The sequence below is a fragment of the Silurus meridionalis genome, chromosome 22 (assembly GCF_014805685.1).
Source record: "Silurus meridionalis isolate SWU-2019-XX chromosome 22, ASM1480568v1, whole genome shotgun sequence".
Lineage (NCBI taxonomy): Eukaryota > Metazoa > Chordata > Actinopteri > Siluriformes > Siluridae > Silurus > Silurus meridionalis.
Genome location: NC_060905.1, coordinates 11333153 through 11344607, shown reverse-complemented (window position 1 = coordinate 11344607; position 11455 = coordinate 11333153). Strand labels below are relative to the sequence as shown.

At 38.7% G+C, this 11455-nt stretch overlaps 1 protein-coding gene across 48 annotated transcripts in view; it reads left to right on the top strand.

The window, feature by feature from the left end:
* The first annotated feature begins 2365 nt into the window (after positions 1 to 2365).
* Positions 2366 to 11455, top strand: part of clasp2 (cytoplasmic linker associated protein 2) — a 44801-nt gene continuing 35711 nt past the window's right edge. For 16 of the 48 annotated variants that reach the window (XM_046834667.1, XM_046834686.1, XM_046834687.1 and 13 more), the window contains exons 1-6: positions 2368 to 3376; positions 5497 to 5575; positions 6090 to 6193; positions 6401 to 6492; positions 7864 to 7939; positions 8319 to 8416. In XM_046834667.1, coding sequence (XP_046690623.1) covers positions 3179 to 3376; positions 5497 to 5575; positions 6090 to 6193; positions 6401 to 6492; positions 7864 to 7939; positions 8319 to 8416 — 647 coding nt within the window. In that variant the 5' untranslated portion in view covers positions 2368 to 3178. Of the gene's footprint in view, positions 3377 to 5496; positions 5576 to 6089; positions 6194 to 6400; positions 6493 to 7863; positions 7940 to 8318; positions 8417 to 11257; positions 11413 to 11455 lie in introns of those variants that run through there. The other 32 variants (XM_046834708.1, XM_046834682.1, XM_046834661.1 and 29 more) reach the window with 6 other exon arrangements.

Below are 11455 nucleotides of genomic sequence, written 5' to 3'. Positions count from 1 at the left end.
CAATAATGTGTGTGCAAAAAGCAATGCATACAAATTAAGTGTTGCATGTTGGGGAAAGGAAAACAAGATACATTGAGTTTTCTGAAAAATAACCTGATCACAGTAAAAGGTATGTGCTGGAGAGAAGGGAAATGAAAGTCAGTAGGAGTAAGACAGAGTACATGTGTGTGAATGAGAGGAAGGGCAGTGAAGTGGTGTGGTTGCAGGGAGAAGAGGTGGAGAAGGTGGAGGAGTTCAGGTACCTGGGGTCAACAGTGCAAAGTAATGGAGAGTGAGTTAGAGAAGTGAAGAAAAGAGTGCAGGCAGGGTGGAGTGGGTGGAGAAGAGTGGCAGGAGTGATTTGTGATAGAAGAGTGTCTGCATGAGTGAAAGGGAAAGTTTATAGGGCTGTGGTGAGACCTGCGATGTTGTATGGTTTAGAGACAGTGGCATTGACTAAAAGACAGGAGGTGGAGCTGGAGGTAGCAGAGCTGAAGATGCTGAGGTTTTTGTTGGGAGTGACGACGATGGACAGGATTAGAAACTAGTTTATTAGAAGGACAGCGCATGTAGAACGTTTTGGAGACAAGGTGATGGAGGCGAGATTGAGATGGTTTGGACACGTGCAGAGGAGGGACATGGGGTATATCAGTAGGAGAATGCTGAGGATGGAGCCACCAGGAAGGAGGAAAAGAGGAAGACCAAGGAGGAGGTTTTAGGATGTGTTGAGAGAAGACATGCAGGTAGTTGGTGTGAAAGAGGCAGATGTAGAGGACAGGGTAGTATTGAGACGGATGATCCGCTGTGGCGACCCCTAATGGGAGCAGCCGAAAGTAGAAGAAAAAGAAGACTATATATTACATCATATCATCATCTTTTAAAATTGTTTTACATAATTTAATTGCAGATTTATTATGCAATTCCCAATCCAGTTAATTGTACAGTTTTAGAACAATAATGAAGGCATTACCACTATGCAGTAACACATGGAATTATACAGTGACCAAGAAGACCCAAACTAAAGTTGTTGTTTTTTTTTTTTTTTACAGTGCTTCAGATAAATCTGAAAATTGTTAGTATATTTGTAACAAGATTCAGGAACCAGATTTGACCCAGAAGGCTTTGTGTAAAGACATATAAATTAATCAGTATAATAATGCAGAATCTTTGCAAAGAGATTCCACCTTTCCCAAATACCAATTTATCACCTTTTTCCATGTTTCCCATCGAACTTTTTAATAGCAATTTTAATTAAATGTAATAGCAGGTTTACCACCAGAGGGAGACATACACAGGGATAAAATATTTATTTTACAAATAAACGTGACATAAATTTATTAAAAAGAGAGAAAAAAAAAACACGTTTACAGACTTTACCCCCACAGATAATTTAATTTAAATTTTATGTACATATCAAATTCGTATAAACATTAATTCAGTATATGTGTTTTAATACCAGCACTGGTTACCATAAACCACCCTGGTGTCAGCAGGATCAGCAGGTAAATGACATTTACAGAAGGTAAATAAAGGCATATTGGAATAGTTTCCTGAAATGAATAAATCCTCAAAAACATTCTTAAGGTGTTAATTATGAAGGAAATAGTTGAGGAGATAGTATATATGTGTGTGTGTGTGTGTGTGTGTGTGTGTGTGTGTGTGTGTGTATATATATATATATATATATATATATATATATATATATATATATATATATATATATATATATATTTGTTCTCCTTTGCAATCATTTGGTTACAACAGTCCAAATGAGTTAGTATTTAAGATTATTATTAATATTATTAGATTATGTTTAATAATATAATACAATATAAAATATAGTATGACTTTTGTTATGTATTATTTTGTCGTGAATTTGGCTAGAAATTGTGACCATTTTCCCCAAAAGATATTAAAACTAATAATTTGTGTACTTCCAGTGTCTGGTGTAAGGGCCAATTGGAATAGAGCAGATTGGATGTTGTTTGGTGTGCAATCGGTTTATGCTTCAAGGAAATGGAGAATAAAGAATAATGACATTTATGTGATTTAATCGTTTTAATGGATTTATGACCCCAAGGTTGAGAACTTCTGGTCTTTTGTTTCGGAGTAGGTTGAACACCATGTTGTATGTATTTGGTGTATCAGGTTGTAAATACACTTCACTACCAACAGAGGGCTCTGGTTGTCTGTTTATTCATATGGGGGTATAATTTTCCAGATTTATACACGATGGTTGTAGGCATAACAAAAAGTGATTTTTGCGCTGAGAATAAGTCGTCAGTAATGATTTATTGTTGGTAATACCATCATTAATTGATTTAATGATGTTTTGGCGTGAACGCGTGTTTTTGTTCAGGCAATGGGGCAGACAGCTGTACGGCGTTGAAGGACCCCTCGGCTTCTCGGTCGTGCCGTCCGTTTAGTTGAGCGCGCAGGTTGTAGGCGGCAGGCCGGTGTGCTGACCGGTGGAGGGCAGAGTTTGAGCGCCTGAGTGTGTGTATGTGTGGGGGAGAGAGAGAGGGAGGCAGCTGTCCGGGTGGTGATTATTTTGGGATTAAGTGTGACACGAAGCTGATAGGAGAGGACAGCGCCGCGGTTAGGACACTTCCCCTCGGGGTCCGCGCACACAGCAGCAGGGTGGAAAGCGGGCTTTTCTGAAAATGGAGCCGAGCATCGAGGAGAGGCCAGGAGGCAGGCCCGAGGACAACCAGCTATAAGTCTAGACGTCTATCCAGCCTTACAGCTAGCATAGCTAGCATTGTTTTAGCCGACCTACACATAGGATGAGCTCCTGAGGCTAACAAAAAAACCCATACCGTCCGTCGTGTAGCTGAGCATCTCCACAGTCTCGGGACTCGATTGTTGAAGTATTCGGTTTTGTATTACTTTATTATTCATTTTTGAGGTCCATTTAATACCATTCAAACTTCTTTACTGAAGTTGGTTTGACCCTTTTGCGTGGGCTCCAAGTTCTGCATTTCACATCTCCTCTGGACATCATCAGGTTTTATATATATAAATAAAAAAAAACAAAAACAAACCTATGTCCTGTGCCAACATTGGGTTTATTGTGGTATATTTTGGTATATTTTCCCACCTTGGTTTTCTGTAGACCTGGACATTGTGACCTGACTTCAGCTCTGGACTTCGGTTTTAGTTTAGTGCGGGATTCCAGCTTCAGCTTGGCTCCACAGCCATGGAGGAACATGACAACATGGATTATTTTTACCAGCAAGTCTTGCAGAAGGACGTGAGCCGGAGGCTGCAGGTCGGTCCCGACCTCATCGACTACCTGAGCGACTCACAGAGATCCTGCGACGTGGAGCAGGACAAACCTCGTCTGGATAAAACCCTAGACGAGCTAACGGGCTGGGTCAACTCCAGCAACTACAAGGTAGTTCCCCTCTGTCTGACCGTCTGATGTACTGAATCACTCTGATCTCAGGCTGGACCTGAGGTGGCTTTGTTTAGTGATGATCAGCTGCGTTGCTTTGTTGTGACATTTATATTCCATCTGAACACTTTGAAACGATCAAATATTTATGATCTGTATAAATGGCTCATTAGCAAAGGATTTCTCAGTGTTTCTCAGTTATGTACTGGTTTGACTGGATCAAGTGTACATTCAGTTAAGCAAAGCCCTTCATCTTCTAATGTAGAAGCCCAGCAGTATTAGATCATATCCGGTGCTGGTTCATTCATTCATTATTTCCAGTATTGATTTTTCTCTAAATGGAAATGGGGTGAGCATCTTCAGACTGGTCTGTGAGAGGTTGTTTTGAGGCTGGGGGGGATGGGACCAGGGCAGTATTGTTCTCCAGGTCTGGAGGAGAACGATGTTCATGTTACACGCCTGTGATTCAGTTGTAGGTGACGAGGCTTTGATTTTAGAGAGGTATCGATTTGTCACTCAATATCTCCGGCATCTGCGTCCCATCGGATTTGAAGTTTTTTCCAACTGAATTAGAGTTATGCATGGATAAGCATGTTGGTCATTATGGGTAGTAATAGTCCTAACCAAATCCAAATTATAATTACCTTCTGTATATTTCAAATACAGGCATCCAAATGTTTGTGTTTTATAGCTGACTTTACCTTATTAATTATATAGATATTAATAATTAGTAATATTGTGGACTCATTTATCATGTTGAGGTGAAGCCAAATTGAAAGCAAGCAATGGCCGTATCTAAAACACAGAATAGTAAAAAATAAAATCTTTTTTTTTTTTTAAAGGGTTTGTCTGAGAAGCAGCACTTCGAGGGGCTTTAGATAAGTTATTGAGATTGTCGTATAGATATAGCTTATTTTGTATTATGCGTGACTTATTAGTATGAACGCTGGCCGACACCTATGACCGACACAGATTTGTGAAGTTGATCGTAATTATCACAATCTTACGCAACATCCCATCAAAGACCCTCAGCGAGTCTTATTCCATCTATAAGAATTTTACACAATCAAGAATGTGACACTTACACAAACACTTTGTTCATGTCTGAGTGAATGCAGTGTATGAACCAGCATTATATGTTACATAAGTTGTGGTAGGAGAGAGATGCATGTTTACGATGTGGCTGCATTACGTATTACCATTACACCTAATAGTGTTCAATTAGAATGCTTTAAAAGCGTTTCTTTTTTTCAGTAATATAAAAACCAAATGTTGGACTGTGTGTAGATTTCTCCTTTCTGTGTGCTATTTGGCTTAATGAAGTCTGGACACATGCTGTTTTGCGATGCAGATTTTTCCTTGAATGCAGCGGCACCTTATAAGACCGGCATGGCATGAATATAATTGTTCTTGTAAAGGGGGATTGAAGTGTCTCTTTAATCAATGCAAGCAGGTGTATTTTAACATCAAAGGAGTATTAAAATCTGATAATTGCACATGTTATAAAACAAAACGAAAAGTATGCAAATGCTATATATACACTTTCCATTCATAATTTTAGATTTGTGTGAAATGCACATGTGCAAATAAACAGGTCAGGTAGTTTGTTAGCAACGCTGAGGCATTCACACTTGCACACACCTGCCTGATCTCAGTCAGGATCTTCCTTGGCTTGTTTGACTAAAATAGGTCATAGCTGGAGCTGCAGGGATGTAGTGAATATTTGATTGTTTCTCTGGAATGTTAACTTCCATCCCGTACTGCCAAGAAACATACTGCAGCAATCCCAGCGCAAGCCTCAAACACACGTTCTCACGCACAAATATTCAGGACATTTCTCCCAGACATAACATTTGTCTACAGATATATTCAGGAAAGCATAAAAAAAAAAATGCTTTTTTTATATTGTGCTTTTTTTTAGCATGCTGAATTTGCATTTCTCAGCACCTTTTTTCATCACCTATTTTCTCTCTCTCTTTTTTTTTTTTTGTTTTTTTTTTTTATAACTTTGGCTCACCTACAATTGTGTGTGTTTCACATGTCCACAAGGAATTAAAAATAATAAAATTTAAAAAGTCTACATTTTCATAGTGGTATTTTTTTTCTCGTTCTGATTTCAGGTTGCATTGCTGGGCATTGATATTGTCAGCGCATTTGTCAGTCGGATGGGTGATCGATTTCGAGGTTATGTATGCACAGGTAAAATGTGTTCTTGTATAGCTCCATATCACACACATAATCTAAAACCTGTATTAAAACAATGTGAAAATGATTCCATTATGAGCTTTGTTCAGTAGAAAGGGGAATACCACAATGACTCAATACCCATAAGATGACATAATGTTTAGATGAATGCCATTCTCTCAGCTGTCTTAGCTGCCCTCCCTCTTCTTTTTTACCAAGGAAACAGCTTGTTTTGTCAGGAACAGAGCAACCCCCCCACACACAGAGCCCAATTCCTCTCTGGAATCATAGACTACAAAAGAGAAAGAAAAAGGATACAGATAAACCGTGTGGCTTCCAACCCTGATTCTCATTTACCTCAAAACTGTAAATTAAAGTTGGGTTGTAAATGGATCCGATCAGGGAAACAAAACATTTGCAGTCCAGGGTTGGACAGTAACATAGAATTCATACTTAACAGGTTTCTCTGTTTTTTTTTCTCACTTTCTCCCCCTCATATTTTAATTTTCTCACCCACCCCACCCCCAAGTGGTCCCTGCATTAGTGGATCGTCTGGGTGATGGGAAAGATCAGGTACGAGATCAGGCACAGGCGCTCATTCTCAAGCTGATGGAAGAGGCAGCCACTCCGATGGTTAGTAACCCTGCTTGCATTCTCACTTGTGTGTTTCTTCCCCTCCCAAATTCATGTGTTGGGGGAAAAAAAATCCCCAGTAAAATTCATCTGTGCACGTGCCTTCACTTCCCTTTTTGTGACCTCTGACAGCTCCCCCTCCATTCTGTTTAGTGTTTGTTCCAGTTTCAATGCAAGTAATGATTCCTTCTCTGTGTTCTCATGTAGTATGTTTGGGAGAGGTTGTTCCCTGGCTTCAAACATAAGAACTTCCGCAGTAGAGAAGGACTGTGTCTGTGCCTTGTCACAACACTCAACGCGTAAGTCTTTTCATACACTCTACAATGTAGTCTGTAGCCTAAGGGGTGCAGCAGGGGGCACTGTCTTTCTCATACCATTGCTTAATTCAAGACATCACATTTAAGAAGCTAGGCATTTACTGGTCATGAGGAATGTTTTGAATTTCTGTAAGGCTTTATATAAAATAGAGGTCTTTTTATATTTGTGCTGAACGGACTTACACACATATACACGTGTGTGTTTGTACATACGCAAGGTGCATGCTGTACTGGTACCACACTCGCAGTCCTGCTCACACGTCATAATTTTGTTCTCAGTCGGACTTGGTTCAAAGCCAACAGTCTGCGGTAATCCTCTTACTTGTGTGGTTCACTCGACATATAGCTGCACTTCAAAGGATTTGTGTGTAGATTAGTATTTAGGGATGGGTTTGTTGTTTTTTTTTTTTGTAGTGTAGAGTTTATCACTAGACCGTGTGGTATGTTATGGCACAATGACGAGTCTATCTTTAGATACGTCTACTCTTTAAAAAACAAAAAAAACAAACAAAAAAAAAAAGGTCCTTTAGTACTTTAAAACACAATACTGTGTGTAAAAGATAAATTAGATCCTAAGGCTGCACCATTGTTGCAATAATGTTATTACCTCATACCCAAGTTTTGTAACATTCCACAGAAACACTTTGGGGGGGAAAAGCACTACTTGAGCTCATAATTAATTAAGATATAGCTTTCAAATGCCGACCGTTAGTTAGCTAGCTACCTAACAAAATCAGTGGTAATCCATGCTCAATCAAGAATGCCAATCATTCTGTCTATATTCTTTCTGACATGCCCACTAAGAGCTGTCCTTATTTCTATGTATTCAGTGACACATATTTCAATACATAAGTGTAAAGACATATTTTGCAAACAGACTCTGTAACCCATGCAACTAATAGCACTGACACTGACATACAATACTCTGAATCTGAAATAAAGCATGCATGCATCTACTCCTGTTGCTACCTGCTACTTGTTTTTCTTAAATTGCTGCCCTCCTTAATGGCAAGTTCACGCAATACATTTTATTTCAGTATATATAAGATTATTATTATTCATCACTTAAAAATGATCAAAGGTGCATTGTCTGTATAATTTTTCAAATTCAATCTGAGTTATTATAGACATAAAAATTAATTTGTGAAAATGCACATTTATAATGCTACTATGCAGTGGATCTCATGAGTTCTTTTGTCTTAGGCTTCTATTTCTATATTCCTGGTCTGAAAAGAACTGAGCTACTAATGCATATGTTGTTTCAGCTTGGGGCGTAACGGCTGCCTTTCAGATAAATGGCGTCTTATTGAAATAATTGTAGTTACTATTTCCGTCTTTGTGTCTGTTTTTCAGGTACGGTGCCCAGCCATTGAGTCTGAGTAAATTTGTGCCACATCTGTGTACACTAACAGGAGACCAGAACCCTCAAGTATGCATTTTTATTCAATTTTAATTTATTTTTTAGTGTGGGTTTTCCTCGTTTTAGTTTGTACTGGTGTAATTTTATGTTCATGAGCATTTAGTGCAGAGGGAGCTGCTGCTGGGAACTTGTTCACCCAGTGAGAGCCAGATTAAGATGAGTAAGATCCCTCCCTGTTTATGGGAAAGTAAAAAATGTAAAAGGTAGAATAATAATCAGGTGACTAACAGGTCTTGTGGATGAGATCTAATCTTTAGGTACAGCCTTCAGTAGAAATGGATAAAGTAGGCGAGAAAGCTGGAATGTATGCAGGTCTGGGTGTGTTTGTGATGTTTGATCGTTTTATTTTGCTTCCGCAAGTATTTGCAAGTGTATGTGTGTCTTGCAGGTCCGGGAGACTGCTACAACAGCTCTGGTTGAAGTGTACCGGCATGTTGGTGAGCGAGTGAGGGCAGACCTGGGCAAGAGAGGACTGCCAGCTGCACGGTGAGTCTGTTTTTCTCTCCCTTTCACTAATATGCACACACTTTTGCGCTTGTGTCTGAAATCATCATAACCATAAAATCTTAGAAATGTGCAGAAGGGCTGTCTGTTGTGTTTACATATGAGACATGGTAGAAATACATTTAATCAAACAAAGCATTATTTTCTAATAACTCTTCATTCTGCTTATATACTGTGTTCATAGTCTGAGTCAATTTTGGTTGATGATCCAATTGGGATGATCCAGGATAATCCCATTACCACTGCCTTTTATGTCACGGACAAATACTACAATGTAATGTTCTAAATTTAGCCTCCACCACTCATACCACACTCTAAAAGAATTTTTACATAGTAGAAATTAGGGCACAACTAACAACCCCTTTTTTGCGAAGCATCTAGGACAGGTCTATTTGAACTCCATGCCTTGATAATATTGCTTTCAGCGAACATCATCTCTTAATCCAAATAACAAAAGGTAACAGCCAGAAGTCAGAAGAATCTTATTTTGTGAGCAGGAGGAAATAGAAAGAATGAGGGCATTTGCACAAGCAGTGGATGTTTAAATAAAGCTCAGTTGGTCCAAAATTAAGTAACGCCCCTGCTAGGAAGACAGCAGTGTTTAAATGTTATAGGACTGCGTTATAGATCGCTAACCAGGGAGCGTTAACGTGTTAATGACATGAGACATATAGACTACATCACATTCAATTTATATTGATATGCATTTAGCAGATGGCCTAATCCAGAGCGACGTACAAAAGTGCTTTGAAGTCTCTTTCAATGAATAAATCAACATTAGTTCACTGGGTTGCATGTTTACAAAAGTTTTTTGCTTGTGTATGTTGACAAGCATCTGTAAATGACTAAGTGCATGCCCAACACAGCTATTTGCATAAAGCGATGTGGACAAAATGATCAGAAAGGTGAACAGTCAGTGCCTGAAAAACCAGAACAGGAATTAATTTGACTATATCATATTAGTAATAAAACGCCAGGAATTTTTGTATCTTCTGTTACCTGAGCCATTTGTTTACAGCTTACAGCTATGTGCGGACAGGCGATTTTTACAGCACTATTACTTTTACAATATTTAAATGATTAGTTATGTTCAGTTTATTGGCTTGTCTTTGCAAAGTTTCTTTTTATTTTTCATATTCTATAATGAATTCCAGTACTATTAATCTGATTGTTTTAATCTGACTCCCAGTCCCTGACAATTTTACTTCCACTGTGTATTCTATATTTAAAAGTGCAGTGATCTGTGCAAATTGTATGATGTAGTGCGCCTCCATTCGCACCCAGAAGAAGAATATTTTCAGAATACACACCCACTTTCAATTTACGTATAAATCCATTCATATCCAGCTTAATAAATGAGGCCCATTGTTAGTGGTAGAAGTATCATCAGTGTTGCTGGAAATTTAGAGCACCTCAATGTCACTGCTCGGTTAAAACAAAAATATCCAGCCAGCACCCCAGTAAAACTGGTACTGTTCAGAGAATAGAGGACAGTTAGCTCAAATTGTATATCCAGAGCCTGTGGACTCTGATGAAATATTTGTAAGGTAGTCTAACTAGAGTCAGGGAGAATATATTGTTATTAAACCCGGGTGTCACTCATAGCAGTGCAACACACTGTGTTGTGGATGCTTAATTTCGATAATTTATATTTATAAAGTATAGATTTTATGAGGTAATGCATGCATGCTTTAGTGCTCATTTATAGAAATGCTGCAAGCAGTTTGGAAGGATTTCTACAGCTGTATGTTATTTTTGGAAGCTTTTAACATCTGAATTTTTGTTAAAATTAAGATATATATATATATTTTTTATTTTATTTTAGTATCTCGTTTTACATGTACATTACACAAAGCTAAGTTAACCTTTTTAAGGTTGCTGCATAATTCTTCAGCTCTTGAGTAATTCTTTAGTAATATTCATTGTGTGTGGTTTTGTGTATGAAGACACACCTTTGCCATATTTATGTGCGTGTTGTGTTCATGCATTATTTTGCCTTAAACAATGCAGCTGGCCAAGAATAAGGAATGTTAGAATTTAGTAAAGTGGTGAAGTGTTTTTCGGATAATGCAGTTTATTCATGAAGCTTAAACTAATAGACTCGACATGTAACATATTAAAATGTGGAATTTTTCACATTTCAGGGCACTTTATTGGACACTATTTCACAATGTCTGGCCCATTTCTTTTGCATTTACAATGATCAGCTTTTTAAAGTTTTACAGTAATAATACACACTATTTGCTCTGCCCCAAATAATCTAAATATATAAAATATAAATCTGGTTAGGACTGATATTACACTCAGATTTGGGAAAGTGTTAATGTCGATGTGTTTGTGTTTTTGTTCTGCACCATTTCCATTGGAATTCTACTGCATCACATCCTACTGATATGGCTGTATCAGATTATCAATAGAATGAAGGGCATGTGTATGCTATATTGCTCCGGGTTTCATTAAGTGTGGGAGTATTAGACAGATACACGGCTGCAGGGAAAACATGAGGATAACTAAGGAGGAGAGGAAACATCTTGTTGACATGGCTACAGACTAAAAGGCTGGACTTAGAGAGAGAGTACCAATCAAAAAGAGAGTGAGGTCGAATGACGTGGACAGACTGACAGAAGCTGAAGGAGGGAGGAAGGACATTATGAGCTGGGGGTGTGGTGTGTGTGTGTGTGTGTGTGTGTGTGTGTGTGTGTGTGTGTGTGTGTGTGTGTGTGTGTTGGGGGAGGGAAAGGCTCATTTGTCTTGTCTCCTAGCTGCTGTCCCCTCCCACTGGTGTGTGTTCCAATGAGGAGGCTGTGTAAAGGGGAACCGAATCCCTTGGCTGTCACACACATATACTGCTATGCAGTTTCTCTGTCCTGAGCACACGCTTATGCACTAGGTTTGGTAGGAGTTTACTGCTTTCTTTTTTTTCTTCTTCTTCTTCTTGTAAATCTTCACATACAGAGCAAATCAACATGCCTGTGCAGGTGGGTGGGATTGTTTTTTCGCTCCCCGACTCCCCTAAAAACA